This window comes from Xyrauchen texanus, chromosome 21 (genome assembly GCF_025860055.1).
Source record: "Xyrauchen texanus isolate HMW12.3.18 chromosome 21, RBS_HiC_50CHRs, whole genome shotgun sequence".
NCBI lineage: Eukaryota > Metazoa > Chordata > Actinopteri > Cypriniformes > Catostomidae > Xyrauchen > Xyrauchen texanus.
In genome coordinates, this window is record NC_068296.1 from 14,999,004 (window position 1) to 15,015,346 (window position 16,343).

A 16,343-nucleotide genomic window follows, 5' to 3' on the forward strand; every position below is an offset into this window, starting at 1 on the left:
TCTGGTTGCGCATTTGGTCAATGACGCGCATTACGTCAATAACAGGACAAATTAATACAAAGAGACATAACTATTTGTATAGGTAGTTTATTTAAGTTTAAACATATTTGACAACGTATTACCTACACAAAAACAAATAAATCAACTAATGGCCAAGATCTCACTCTCGCTCGCACGCGCAGAGCACTCTTTCTCTCTCTCTCGCCCTCACGCTCTCTGCGCATAACGGTTTAAAAGAACAACAACAATAAACAAATGTTGAGTGCTGATCAAGAGTTTTGTGCAAGCAATATAAGGTCGCGACTCTTGTCCCAAATATAGCAGGCTTCATTCAGTGATTAAAACAAATTATTAACATTAATTGAAGTTTTACAGTATATAGAACCGACATTGAATGCTCCGAGCGAGCTGTGCTGTGGTAAACATGGAACTTTTCCTTGACATGAAACGGTAAATAATCAAACCAGTGGAAGCCTGCAGTGCATGAAACTGCTGTATCTAACCTACCTTATTCATGCAACATCTATTCAGTCAGTACAGTAGCCTTACATTTTAGTCATGTTTCTGTTTAACGTTAAATAAAATGAGGCACACAATTCCGAGAAATGTGACAACAAAGACCCCTCAGGCAGCACGCCCACTCGCAAAGCAGACAGCCGCACATCTGCTACCGCGGGCACGTTTTTTTTTCCACATTCGAATATTAATTTTCACCTTCGAATTTCTGTTTTTTAAAACTATTCGAATATATATTCGAATTTAGAATATTCGTTGACAGCCCTAGTCCTCACTATCCTCTGCAGGGCTTTGCGGTCCGAAACGGTGCAAGTCCCAAACCAGGCAGTGATGCAGCTGCTCAGGATGCTCTCAATAGTCCCTCTATAGAATATAGTGAGGATGGGGGTTGGGAGATGTGCTTTCCTCAGCCTTCGAAGAAAGTAGAGACGCTGCTGGGCTTTCTTGGTGATAGAGCTGGTGTTGAGGGACCAGGTGAGGTTCTCCGCCAGGTGAACACCAAGAAATTTGGTGCTCTTGACGATCTCCACAGAGGAGCCGTCGATGTTCAGCGGAGTGTGTTCACCTTGTGCTCTCCTAAAGTCAACAACCATCTCTTTTGTTTTGTCGACATTCAGGGACAGGTTGTTGGCTCTACACCAGTTCGTCAGCAGCTGCACCTCCTCTCTGTATGCTGACTCGTTGTTATTGCTGATGAGACCCACCACGGTCGGTGTCATCGGCGAACTTGATGATGTGATTCGAGCTGTGCATTGCTGCACAGTCGTGAGTCAACAGAGTGAACAGCAGTGGACTGAGCACACAGCCCTGGGGGCCCCAGTGCTCAGTGTGGTGGTGGTGGAGATGCTGTTCCCGATCCGGACTGACTGAGGTCTCCCAGTCAGGAAGTCCAGGATCCAGTTGCAGAGGGAGGTGTCCAGGCCCAGCAGGTTCAGCTTTCCAATCAGGTGCTGGGGAATGATTGTGTTGAATGCTGAGCTGAAATCTATGAACAGCATTCGAGCGTATGAGTCCTTATTGTCTAGGTGGGTGAGGGCCAGATGGAGGGTTGTGGTGATGGCATCGTCCGTTGAACGGTTTGAACGATCACGCAAACTGCAGTGGGTCTAGTGAGGGGGCAGCTGGGTCTTAATCTGCCTCATGACGAGCCTCTCGAAGCACTTCATGATGATGGGTGTAAGTCGCGACGGGACGGTAGTCGTTGAGGCAGGACACTGAAGACTTCTTTGGCATGGGGATGATGGTGGTGGCCTTGAAGCACGTTGGAACAACGGCGCTGCTCAGAGAGATGTTGAAGATGTCGGTAAGAACATCTGCTAGCTGGTCTGCACATCCTCTGAGCACTCTGCCAGGAATGTTGTCTGGTCCAGCAGCCTTCCGTGGGTTGACTCTACGTAGAGTTTTCCTCACATCTGCCGTGGTAAGACAGAGCACCTGGTCGTTGGGAGGAGGGGTGGACTTCCTCGCCATCACGTCGTTCTGCACTTCAAACCGAGCGTAGAAGTCGTTCAGCGCATCTGGAAGGGAGGCATCTTTGTCACAGGCAACTGATGTTGCCCTGTAGTTGGTGATGGCCTGGATGCCCTGCCACATGCGCCGCGTGTCACCGCTGTCCTGGAAGTGACTGTGGATTCTCTGGGCGTGTGCGCGCTTTGCCTCTCTGATTGCCCGTGACAGTTTGGCCCTAGCTGTTCTTAGGGCTGCCTTATCGCCTGCTCTGAAGGCGGAGTCTCGGGACCTCAGCAGCGTGCGCACCTCCGCAGTCATCCACGGCTTCTGGTTGGAGCGTGTGGTGATGGTCTTGGAGAAAGTGACATCATCAATGCACTTGCTGATGTAGCTGGTCACTGATGCTGTGTATTCCTCCAAGTTGGTAGAATCGCCATATGTTGCAGCCTCCCTGAACATGTGCCAGTCAGTACACTCAAAACAGTCCTGAAGAGCAGAGATGGCTCCTGCTGGCCAGGTTTTCACCTGCTTCTGAAGCGGTTTTGTGCATCTGACGAGCGGTCTGTATGCTGGAATTAACGAGTCTTCCAGGGCTCCGTCTCTCAAGCCTCCCAAGCTTTCCAGAGCTCCGCCCCCTGAGCTTCCCAGAGCTCCGCCTCTCAAGACTTCCAGGGCTCCGCCTCTCGAGCCTGCCAGGGCTCCGCCCCTCAAGCCTCTCGAGCCTGCCAGGGCTCTGCCCCTCAAGCCTCTCGAGCCTGCCAGGGCTCCACCTCTCGAACCTCTCGAGCCTCCCAGGGCTCCGCCTCTCGAACCTCTCGAGCCTCCCAGGGCTCTGCCTCCTGAACCTCTCGAGCCTTCCAGGGCTCCACCCCCCGAGTCTCCTACGGCTCCGCCCCCAGAGCCTCCTCCGGCACCGCCTCTCAAGCCACTCAAGCCTTCGACGGCTCCACCCTCAGAGCCTCCTACGTCTCTGCCCCCAGAGACTCCAGAGCCACTCAAGCCTTCAACGGCACCGCCCTCCGAGCCTCCCGAGCCTCCTACGGCTCCGCAGCTCGAGCCACTCAAGCCTTCGACGGCTCCGCCCTCAGAGCCTCCCGAGCCTCCTATGGCTCCGCCTCCCGAGCCTCCTCCGGCACCGCCTCTCAAGCCACTCAAGCCTTCGACGGCTCCACCCTCAGAGCCTCCTACGTCTCTGCCCCCAGAGACTCCAGAGTCTTCCTGGTCTCCGCTCCTAGAGCCTCCCACGGCGCCGCCTACCCCGGCTCCGCCTCCTGAGCCTCCTTCGGTTCCACCTCCTGAGCCTCCCTCAGCTCCGCCTTCTGGGCCTTCCGAGCCATCACCTCCCTCGGCTCCGCCTCAGAGGTCCTCCTTGGCTCCGCCTCACGCGGCTCCGCCGGCCTCCCCTGTGGCCACTCCATCTCCTAGGCCACCAAAACCGGCCTCTGTCCTGTGGTCTTCTCCCAGGTCCCCTGAACCGGCCCTTGGCCCACGACCACCTCCCAGGCCACCAAAGCCGGCCTCTATCCTGTGGCCTCCTCCCAGGCCTGCTGACCCGGCCCCTGTCTTGTGGCCTCCTCCCAGGGCTTCTGACCCTGTTCCCGTCCTGTGGCCTCTTCCCAGGCCCCCTGACCCAGTCCCTGTCCTGTGGCTTCTCCCCAGACCTCCTGACCCAGCCCCAGTCCTGTGGCCTCTTCCCAGGCCCCCTGATCCAGTCCCTGTCCTGTGGCCTCCACCCAGGCCTCCTGACCCTGTTCCCGTCCTGAGTCCTCCCTCCTGGCCTCCTGACCCAGTCCCCGTCCAGTGGCCTCCTCCCAGGTTCCCCAAACCTGTCCTAGCCCGGTGGCCCGCTCCCAGACCATCAAAACCTGTCCCTGCCCGGTCGATACCTCCCTGGGCCCCTAACCCTCATCTCCACTTGTGCCCCCGTGGACTGACTCATTTCCCCCCCGGACTTCCTGTCTGCCTCTGGCACGTCCCGGACCTGCCTGTCTTGCCCTCTGTGCCCCCCTGGTCTGCCTGTCTGCCCATGTGCCCACTTGTACTGTCTGTTTGCCCCTGGTGCCCTCATGTTGTCCTTGTGGATTTTTGTCTTTTGTTGTTTGTTGTCAAGGATCGTCTGGTATCCGATCCTTGAGGGGGGGCTATGTAACGGTTACCCTGTCTTGTTTCACTGTTGCCCTCTTGTTTTCCATCTTGTCACTTTTGCACTTCTTAGTTTTCACTTTAGTCCCTTATGTATCTCCATAGTCCTCTGTTAGCGTTCGTGTTCCCTGTCATTGTTTTCACCTGCCCTCATTAGTTTGCCGTTTGCTTCTGTTAATCACCTTATTATCTTGTTTGAGTTCTGTTCGTTCATTGGCCCCTTTTCCCTTGTTTGTGTATTTATACCCTGTGTCTTTGTTCAGTCTTTGTCGATCGTCGTTTGATGTCAACCTGGTGTGTGTTTCCTCCTCGAGTCCCCTGTTTGCTTACGTCGTGTTTAATTTACTACTTTATGTTTCATTTCCCCATCGTGGGTTGTTCCTTTGTGTTTTCCTGTTTGGTTCACGCAATAAAGTTTAGACTGCGTTTGGATCCGCATCTCCTCGTCTGCCTCGTTACTCAAGCATAACAATGTCAACATGGACCAGAAGATCAAAAGACATCTTGTGGAATCCTTGCCATGCAGAATTTAAGCTGTTTTGAGAGCAAAGGGAGGCCCTACCCAGTATTAGTATAGAGTTCCTTGTAAAGTGCTAATAAAGAAAGTGTATGTTCTTCTTTTGCAATAATACTATGGTTGTAATGTTGCAGAATCTAAACTATGATTCTGTTTTTCTTTTTTTTACTGTACATCTACTATACATGGGCTGTAACACAACTGGCATTTAGGTGGCGCTTTCTAGTTAACATTTTACTATGTAAGTTTGTGTTCAGTATGAAAACATGTAGGTAAGACTATGCAAATTTGCATGTCTTTAATAATTCATAAATAAAAGTAAATGTACTGCAAATCTGTTGTACTCTAACAGGTCATTTTTGAACTGAACATAACTGTTGTCATTCTTTTAAAAATAACAGAAGGGTTTATACAGATACTCCACTAAACTAAGAATCCTACTCAAAGTGTCATGTTTGTTCTTAGATTAAATGCAAGCATAATTTGGAGAAATGGTACATATATATTTTTTTGTACTTCCTTATTTTCCTTTTTTTGCATTTTATTACCAAGCTGTAATGCAGTCATGAAATCAGAGACCCTCTCCTCGAAATCCGAACAGAAGTGGTAGCGATGCATATTACAACTAGGTGCATATGTTAATGTGTCTCTCCTGTCCATTGGTTATTTAATTACCAAAAATGCATCTAAATACTAGGTGCCAACTTAATGTAAACACTAGTGCAGATTAATGTATTTCTTTTAAATCTGATCCATTCTCAGGCAGAAGCCATATGTCTGGTGAGTATTTCTGTAAGAGTTACAGACTGAGCTCTTGTTTTCAGGTCCAATGAACTTTAATGGTTCATTAAAGTTAAACATCATACTGCATGATTACTAGGGCATGTTTAAAATAATATATATAAAAATAATAATAAAAAAAAAAAAAAAAAAATATATATATATATATATATATATATATATATATATATATATATATATATATATATATATATATATATATATAATTTAAACATGCAGTCGACTACAGCTCAACTGGGAGAGACAACCTTCCTGCTTCTTTGACTTGTGTTGAGGAAGCCAGGGAATGAGAGAGAGATAGAGAGTGATTGTTATTCAACTAAGCAATGCAGGGATTTCACTGCTTTGAATGTCAGGCCCCTGTTGTCAAAAGATAAGACCAGAGATCCAAGTGCAGGGGCAAATAAATTGAATTTATTAACAGTTAAACACAGCAGAGCATGAGGCATGAGGGGCACCTGGCACCGACTGCAGCTTGGAGATGGAGTGATGGGGGCTTGTGTGCGTAGTGGTAGTGTGGAGTGCAGATCTGCAAGGAATCCTCTGGAGAATAGTGTGTTCGTAGTTCTGCATGCATTGTGGTATTGTAAAGAGCAGGACCAGTGTAGAGAGAAAACTGCGTATGCGTACGTAGACTGAACCTGGGTGTTGGGTTCTTGGGCAGGGAACAGAGTGGGCTGGCAACACTGGAAGGATGATAGCCTGTAGATGACAATGGTAATGAATTGTGGCATACTCAACCCAGACTATATACTCAACCCATACTCATCCCGGACTATGGGAGGTGATGCAACACAGGGTCTTTTTCAAGCTCTTGATATGCTCGCTCCTCCTGCCCATTAATCTGGGGATGGAACCCAGAAGACAGACTCACTGTAACCCCGAATTTGGGTCCCCTGTTAGAAACCACATCGATAGAGAGGCCGTGAATTTGGAAAATGTGATTAATGACCCCAACCCTAGCTGAAGGTAATTTGAGAAGGGGAATGAAATGAGCCACCTTAGTGAACTGGTCCACAATAATGACCATGTTGCCATGGGACGGGGAAAGATTGGTGACAAAGTCCATGTCTATGTGGGACCAGGGTCTTGAAGGGACTGACTGCGGTTGGAGGAGCCTGGCCAAAGGCTGACAGGAAGTCTGGCTAGACCCATAACAGGGCAAGCGGACATGAACCGGTGAATGTCCTGTGCTAGCGAAGGCCACCAGAATCGCTGTCTAATGAGCGCCTGGGTATGAGCACCCCCTGGATGGCAGGCGATGTTGGACAAGTGGCCCCACATCAGGCTTAATATTTTTAGAGCCCAGAAGATATGACAAGATCATATGGTCAGTCCAGACCACGAAGGTTACCCTGAACTCTCTAACCAGTGGCGCCACTCCCCCAAGGTCCAATCAGTTCTCTATTACCAACATTGTATTTCCATTCTGCTGGAGTGAGGCAGTGTAAGAAAAAGGTGCATGGACGCATCTTCCCACCCAAAGAAGAGTGCTGTGACAGAACAGCTCTGACACCAACCTCTGACAAATCCACCTCCACCACGAAGTGGCATGAAGATTCAGGTGTGTTTAGAATGGGAGCAGTAGTAAACCTTTCTTTTAATTTAGAAAATGTGGCTTAAGCACGTGGGGACCAGCAAAACTCAGTACGGGTCAGAGGCACGTGAGCAGGCTGTAGTTTCTAATGAAATGGCGATAAAAATTGGCAAACCCAAGAAACCTTTGCAAGGATTTGCAAGAATCTGGGGTTGGCCAATCGGAAACGGCTCTGACCTTAACCGGATCCATGCATACTCCCTCGGATGAGATGATGAACCCCAGAAATGGAACCAATTACACATGAAAAGCAGACTTCTCCACCTTAACGAACAGCCGGTTCTCTAGCAGTTGCTGACATGCTGGATATGGTCCTTGATATTCTGGGAGAAGATCAGAATATCTTCTAAGTAAACAAACACAAATCGGTCAACCATGTCCCAAAGCACATCATACACAAGCCCCTGGAAGACAGTGGTGGCGTTGACCAATACAAAAGGTATGACCAAATATTCAAAGTGCCCCTGTGGGTGTTAAAAGCTGTCTTCCACTCATCCCATTCCCTGATCTGAAAAAGGTGATAAGCATTGAGTAGGTCCTACTTCATAAAGATGTACACTGCCTGCAAGATTTTGAAAGCTGAAGACATCAATGGCAAAGGATAAGGATTCTTCACCATGATTTAATTCAGTCCCAATAATCTATACAGGGTCTAAGCGAGCCATCCTCCTTCTCCATGAAGAAGAACCCCACCCCTGTAGGTGAAGAGAATCATTAATGTATTTATTCATGGCCTCCCACTCAGGAGCAGAGAGTGAATATAACCAACCTCTTGGGGGAGAAGTACCAGGAAGCAGATCGATAGTGCAATTGTAAGGGCGATGTGGAGGAAGGGTCGTGGCACTGGACCTCTGGAAAAATCTGCCGGTTCATTCTGAAACAAGACACAAGACTAGACAGGAGAGACAGCAGAATTAAGACAATGGGACAGACAATACGGACTCCAGGCAAGAAAAGAAGTGGTTGACCAATGTGTGAGGATTCTGCATTACCAACCATGTATGCCCTAACACCACTGGTGCTGACGGAGACTGGACCAGAAGGAAGGTCAGCTGAATGGTTGCCAGAGATGAGGGTGAGCATTTTAGTGGAATGGGTGACAATAATCAGGGGCATGCCGCTAATGGAGTGCGCCATGATGGGCCCGTCCAGCTTGACCACCAGAATCCACAGTCTGGATGTGTGGCACCATCCAGGAATTCCCCCTCTGCTCCAGAGTCCACCAAGGTAGAGACAGAATGGCTGGTCAGTCCGTACTGCAGTCAGGTTGGGTGAAGACACCATAGTGTGGAGGTTTTGCTCAGTGGAGTTGTGCTCGCCAGTAACCCCCTTCCTACTGATGAGCTTTGACCTTTACTGCGCAGTTTGCGGATACGCGACCGGCGCCAGCACAGTAGAGGCAGAGTCGCTTGGTGATGCGCTGCTCTTTCTCTTCTGGTGACAGCCGTGTCCTCCCAATCTGCATGGGTCCCGCTTTGGACTGCAGTTCTGATGACCTGGCAGCAGGAGTGAAAAACAAAAACAGTGAGAAGTGATATAGATGGATACTGGCATCATTCGCTAAAATACACTGCAGAAAATGAAAATTAAGTAGAAACAATCTTCAAGTGACTTATATGACTCTGACAGTTCAGCTAAGCAAGGTTTGTGACAGGACAATTTACCATAGTTCCAGAGCACCTTCAGACTAGAAATATTTTTTTCCCATCTAAAATTAGCTTTTTTAATCAACGTGTTTCGAGTCTATACACTCACTCACTCTAACATCATCTCTGGCATGGTCGGCAAGAAAGACAACCAAAAATTTTAAATGCTCAACTCCCACTACTTAGTAGGTCCTCGTGGTGGTGCGGTTACTCACTTCAATCCGGGTGGCGGAGGACGAGTCTCAGTTGCCTCCAATTCTGAGACAGTCAATATGCACATTTTATCACGTAGTTCATTGTGCACCACGGAGACTCCATATGTGGAATCTCATGCTACTCTCCGCGATCCACGCACAACTTACCACTTGCCCTATTGAGAGTGAGTACCACTAATCACGACTACATGGAGTTTACCCCATGCGACTCTACCCTCCCTATCAACCGGGCCAATTTGTTTGCTTAGGAGACCTGGCTGGAGTCACTCAGCACACCCTGGATTCGATCTCGCGATTCCAGGTGTGGAAGTCAGCGTCAGTACTCACTGAGCTACCCAGGCCACCAGCGTTCTTCATTATGTGTATTGTCTGCAACCTGAACTGCATTGATGTGCACTGTGTTTGATACCTGTGATGTGTCCTAGCCGCAATTCAGCATTCCGCTTCTTGTCCAACAAAGCAGACTATACAATTTGATAATGGATATTGATATCTTTAAAAATCTTCACAAAGTTTTGAAGCCGGAACTTAGCAAACTTCAGTTAACAGTAACAAATGACAGTAAATTGAATCATTAGTTCTTTCTTATACATACCCACTATATCAGTACCAGTCACAATAAGTACATTGTATCAAATGCTTAAGTGCATAGTAATTAAAGACACCTAATATAGGGTGGGTCCTAAAGGTTTTTCTTAAGTTTGACCCCTAACCCAAACCCAAACCTAAACCTAACCATTATTTTAATAAGAAAATAACTTTTCTCTACCATGTAAGAAAGAAAACATCAGGTGGTGAAACAAGATGAGGGAAGTGTATTACAGGTTATTGACATACATTAGTAATTTTTATTGCATGAATAAATATGAAATGAGTAACCAAATTTGTTCAAATTACTTACAATAAAGTGTGGAATAGTAGGCAGTAGTGTTAAAAAAAATAAAAATCTGTGGCTGATCTCCCCCCATGCCATTGCACTGGGTGAGGGGGTTGGAGGTCGTTTCACCATCTGACCGGGGAAGCAAGACCCTGGTCGCAACAGGCTAGCTAAAATGTAATGCCTGTATTGTATCGATTTTATAAATTTCTATTGGAATAAAATGAATAAAAGATTTCGCCATCTCAGACAAATTATTACGAGTTGTCATGAGACTGTCCACAAGAGCTTTGCAATGCTGTATGAAATTTATCAGTGCTGAAGTGACATTTATCACTTCTGTGCTAGCTAACTGAGTTTCACATTATTACTCAAACTAAAAATCAATGTCACAAAAAACATAAAATGTAACAGCTGTATGTCAGATTGTGTTTCCATCTCTTTTTCACCTGCTTTCTTTCTTTTTCACTTTCTCACTCTCATTCACTGAGGTTTCAACACCCATTATACCATTGATGGTACCTGCTCACATCACACATGGATCAGCCCTGGGCTATACTGGTTTTACACCACATTGTTGAGCTGAACATGCTGAGTTGAGGTGTTAGAAATGGATGCCAGAGGGACATGCTTGGGTGACTTTTTGGGGAGGGGGAAATTTTTTGTGTGTCTTTTCTGAGCTCACAGGCAATAGAGAAAAGAGGGAACAGATGTGAGCAGCCGCTGCTTTTAATAAAAAAAACATTGCTGTTGTCTTTCAGGACAAAGTCTGCAGGGATGGAGGAACTGCGAGCATTGTGGATGCAGCAGAGTGGTGAAATGAAGGCCACCATTCAGAGGTACACCAGTAAAAATATGATACATAATAAAATAATATAATAGTTGTTTCTCTTAAACAGCAATGAGATTAAAATGGAGAACAAACAGAGAGTTTGTGATAGCGCAATTTCCGTACCGTTGCTGGCACCAAACAGAATTGCAAAAATAATGACTTCATAATGAGAAAATAATGAGTTTCTTTTATTGTCTGTAGCTAAACAGGTTGTCCCGTCACAAGCTAACAGTATTAGTTGAGCCAGAAGTTAATATGATGGGCCACTAAAAACAAATCGAACAAAGAACAATTTCGAGAAATCATCCTACAAACGGTTTACTTATAGTAGTATGTTTTTTAACATTTAAACATTATGAAATGTCAGTTTTAACTAAAGCATTTCTCGTTTAAACCTTCCATGACCAAATCATTTAAGCTATGAAAGCTATAATATCCACATTTATTGTATAGCTCTATACATTCACTTTGTCAACTAAACTCAGCAAAAAAAGAAACATTGTCTCACTTTCAATTGCTTTTATTTTCACAAAACTTAATGAGTAAATATTTGTATGAACATAAGAAGATTCAACAACTAAGACATAAAATTAACAAGTTTCACAGACATGTGACTAACAGAAATGGAATAGTGTGTCCCTGAACAAAGGGGGGCAAAATCAAAAGTAACTGTCAGTATCTGGTGTGGCCACCAGCTGCAGTGCCTCTCCTCCTCATGGACTGCACCAGATTTGCCAGTTTTTGCTGTGAGATGTTACCCCACTCTTCCACCAATGCACTTGCAAGTTCCCGGACATTTCTGAGGGAAATGGCCCTAGTCCTCACCCTCCGATCCAAGATGTCCCAGACATGCTCAATGGGATTGAGATCCGGGCTCTTCGCTGGCCATGGCAGAACACTGACATTCCTGTCTTGCAGGAAATCACACACAGAACGAGCAGTATGTCTGGTGGCATTGTCATGCTGGAGGGTCATGTCAGGATGAGCCTGCAGGAAGGGTACCATATGAGGGAGGAGGATGTCTTTCCTGTAACACACAGCATTGAGATTGCCTGCAATGACAACAAGCTCAGTCCGATGATGCTGTGACACACCGCCCCAGACCCTGACGGAACCTCCACCTATAGGCGACGTTGTTTCCGGCGATGTCTGGTGCGTTCCTGGTGTAACTTGTGCAGTTGTTGTTGCCATCCTGTACCTGTCCCGCAGGTGTGACATTCGGATGTACCGATCCTGTGCAGGTGTTGTTACACATGGTCTGCCACAGCGAGAACGATCAGCTATCCTTCTTGTAGCTCTGTCTTAGGCGTCTCACAGTAAGGAAATATTAATTTTTTGCCCTGGCCACATCTGCAGTCCTTCCTCCATGCAGCATGCCTAAGCAGGTTCACGCAGATCTTTCTTTTGGTGTTTTTCAGAGTCAGTAGAAATGTCTCTTTAGTGTCCTAAATTTTTATAACTGTGACTTTAATTGCCTACCGTCTGTAAGCTGTTAGTGTCTTAATGACCGTTCCACAGGTGCATGTTCATTAATTGTTTTATGATTCATTGAGCAAGTATGGAAAACATTGTTTAAACTATTTACAATAAAGATCTGTAAAGTTATTTGAATTTTTACAAAATGATATGTCTCATTTGTGTTTCATTTAAATTCTCTTACTGTTGATTTTACAAGAAGAATCTGAGACAAAGTTAAAACTTAAATTAAACATAATTTACTCTATTAAGTCTCCTAAGCTATGAAAAACAACCTTTAAGCAATGCAATTTTCCTTTGGTAAGAGAGAAACAATTGTTTCTCAGATAGACACAAAAACTGAACTCATGTGGATCTGATAGCTATAAATAGAGGCATGTCAAACCTTTTTGGTCACATTTTGATTGATGTCATGGTCCATTAAATTGTGCACAGCCATGAACAATTGTGCACCTGTTTGTCTAGGGTGTGCTTATGTGTTTGTGTAAGTGTGGTAAGTGTGTTTGTGTGTGTGGCAGAGACAGATTTTGTTTGTATCTGTCTGGCATCTGTTAGCTCATGTGTCCTCCTGGTTGTGGCTCTGAGCACTGTGTGCATTGTGTCACAATCACTCCCCAATCTAAAGACACAAGATAGAAGCAGGACTGCACCCTGAGAAAGAAAAGGGATTCTGAAACCCTTTGACACGAAAGCCTTTCACAGAGGGCAACAAGACATCAGCCACAAAGACACCTGTCTGAAAGACCTCAATATGACAAAATTGATGGGAGAAAAATTTAAAAGGGTATGTGATGCATGTGGGTTCCAGTGTTAGACCTACAACTCGCATATGCATGCCCATTCTGAGGTCTTACTCTTTCCCACTCTTCTTCATTTACCACAGCTCTGTTTATATCTCAGATGGCAGAAGAGCAAAAGAGCTTTTGTACTGAATATTGGCAAAGATGTGCTGTGATTCAACCATTGGTAATATGCTTTTAAACAAAAGTCCTATAAGCAAGACGTTAATATTAAATAATAATTTTTTTAAGGTGTTTTCACACCTCGTTTGGAGCATTTTTTTCAGAACCAGAACCTGTTTTCTCCCTTTGTTCATTTTGTTTAGGTGGAACTAGGCATATGAAAATGGCATACAGTATATGAACATGACAATTGCTCTCAGATCCTCACCAAAACAATCGGTCCAGGATCTGATTTCTAAATTGAGTGGTTTGCTTATGGTAATTAAGAATGCAATCCCACACAGTGGAGCAACGAACCAACTGATATCCCTATCAATATAACCATGATGAATCTGATAAATCTTTGGAGAAAAAATCTGTGGGTCAGCACATCACTCTAACTCATATTCAAAACACGCATTTAATTTTACATTAAAGGGGTCATGTCATGAGGAATTAAATTTTGCTTGATATTTTGACATCTTGAGGTGATTCTTCTATAAAAAACATACTGTAAATTTCAGAACTCAAAAATTAATCCCCAATGCAATAAAAGCATTTATTGAAACCAAGCTGCAAACTTCTCGTTCTGTACTTCTGCGACTTCTCTATGTCACTAAGGTGCCCATTAATTAATGGCCATCTATACAGCAACAACATCAATGCCTACTTTACATCATTGCACCCTTGGCCCCGCCCACTGATGCTCAGTTTGTAAACAGAGAGAGAGAGTAGGACAGACAGGCCTAGTGTGGCCTACTAACTGTTCCTGAACACCAAAGGGACCCATCTGGTCTATTTTGAATTATTTTTGTATATAAACATATACTAGACAGACGTCTTTGACTGTGGTAATGTATCTCATGCAACTTTTAAAAAACGCGGTGTCAAGTTTAAAACTCTGAAAAAGAGACCCCATTTTGTTTAATTCAGCTGCTCTGCATCTTGTTTTGAGCACAAACTCGTCCTTGACGCGTTCTCGGACCCATCTGCGCTATTTTTAGTTGTTGTTGTATGTAAATATGAACTAGATGGATGTCTTTGACCGTTCTGATGCATTTCTGGTGATGTGTGCCTCAGTGCAGGATAGTATGAGTGAGTGCATCTAGTTCACGTGCTTTGGACGATGTATGTGTGTTTTTTATCCAGCTCATATCAGCATGTATTGCTTGTGAACCAGTCATAATATGATTAAAGATTTGCAAAGAAAAAGTTATTGGACCGATCATAAAACCATGAGTAAATTGGTTTTATTCGTGAATATTTAAAATGTTATGACTGTTTTATAGTTTATTGTGCTGATGTGCTTTAGTGAACAATTTAATATATTCTGATGCAGTGAGTTGGATGTGGATTATGAGTAAACCCTGAAATGTATTGTTATCATTTTGTGAAGCTTGTTCATTCTCTTCTGATTGAGTTTCAAATATGACTTTATATTCGAGGGGCTGCACGATGTTAGCCATTCATAACAGTGGGTGTTTACGTTAAAGTTTAAAGGAGGCGCTGTGGCCAAAACTGATTGCTTCAGACAGAGGGCTAGAAAAAGGGTGGAAAATTATCATATATAATAAAATTATGACTGTTTTGATGCAAAATAAAACTTTAACTACATTATCAGTGGACCTCGGGGAAGATAATAAAAGTATATATATATATAAAACAAAAAGAGTATGTCATGGCCCCTTTAATAACCTTTTGGTGACTATTTTAGATATAATTGCACATTATATAAAGGTGTATTTTAGTACACCTAAAATGAGTAAATATTTGTAAAACTAATAAATAACTTTTAGCACTATGTCTTCTCTCTGTTAGATAGCGGCAGAACAGATAGGTAATAGCTTGAGAGTTAGCAACTTTTTGACAGAAAAAAAATCTGATTTAGGAGGCAGAGAGGGAGAGTGAGTGCTATTAATGAAGCAAGGAAAGGTATTTTTAGCAGAAATAAAATAAATAATGTAAAAGTAACTAATGATGGATAAAAATAAACATGATGGAAAATGTGACAGATGTTTATTTGTTGTGCAACCTCTGATTGGAATGACCATTCTGTTTCATGTTGTGGCATTTTTGCAATTGCAATAAAAACAAGGGTGTACTCAGAAATGTGTACTGGTTGACACCTTTCAATCAGTATTTTGTTTTAACCGGGATATAGCTCACCACAATGCCACTATGAGCCAAATCAGCGCACAAACCTTCTGACCAATGAGTTGGGTCTGTTTTGAAATGTTGCCTTGTGAAAGTGAACCATTCCAAGGAAAAAATGCAACATTGTAACAATTTTAGCTCCTGTTTTGGAACAAATCAATGCCCATAGACACAATGTTGGCTTTTTTTTAATCTTTTTTTGGTCTCCACTAATTAAAATAGTTCCAAATGAAGCCAAACAATGCAAAGACCAGCAACCAGTCTGGAACACCACAAACAAAGGCAAGACTTTAGAGCAGGCGAACCAGTGAAGCGCATCAGTCCTATTAAGATGGTTACACTAGGCTTTAAATATGTTAAATTACTTTCGACCCCCAAATATAGGTAAAAAGATATGATGTCATGCTCTGGGACTTCTGTTTTTAATTAATAGTAAATTATAAATTACAAATAATAATAGTAATTTCAAAATGTTAAAATATACCATCTATTTCACTTTCCTTGAACACTTCTTATGTACTGTATTCTTTTTCTTTGAGCCAAGAGCTAAATCTGTGGCATTTAGATCCTCTGTTGGTCAAACGTCTTTTCACAATGTGAATTTGAAGGTCAGAATTCACTAAACTTGTACTTTGATGTACAATGCAATCTCCTCATGTTTGTATGGGTTTGAACTGAATATGAAGGGAGCACAAGTCTTGTGCCTTACTAAATATCAGCACTCTTGGAATGCCACTTGTCCAATCAGATTAGAGGACCAGAAATAACTGTTGTATAATATAAAGATATGAAATTCTGTAATGTATTGGCAGGATTAAACTGCGTGTAAAGATCTGTGATGGCAGATGGAAGCACTTCCTACTCAAGGGGCTTCGGATTTCAGAACACACACACACACACACACACACACACACACACACACACACACACACACACACACACACACACACACACATCACATCTTGGTTTTCAAGGCTACTATAATTTTCACCACCCCAGAGGAGCATTGATATCTCCAAAGCAGGCTCATCTGTCAGACTGATGAGGCACTAATGATTTATACTGATGACAGATCAGACTGAATCTATTTTAAATCCAACCCTTTTTCCATGTTTCTCACTCTTTCACACTCAAAAAGACTCCTTTCTCAATCCCCAATTTTAAAAAGCCCACAGAGATG

The 16,343-nt window shown here is 44.1% G+C and overlaps 1 protein-coding gene across 3 annotated transcripts in view; it reads left to right on the forward strand.

The window, feature by feature from the left end:
- The window catches only part of lekr1 (leucine, glutamate and lysine rich 1), a 142,689-nt gene that overhangs the window by 80,012 nt on the left and 46,334 nt on the right, over nucleotides 1–16,343 (forward strand). For all 3 annotated transcript variants that reach the window (XM_052151876.1, XM_052151875.1, XM_052151877.1), the window contains one exon: nucleotides 10,522–10,599. In XM_052151876.1, coding sequence (XP_052007836.1) covers nucleotides 10,522–10,599 — 78 coding nt within the window. The remainder of the gene's footprint in view (nucleotides 1–10,521; nucleotides 10,600–16,343) is intronic.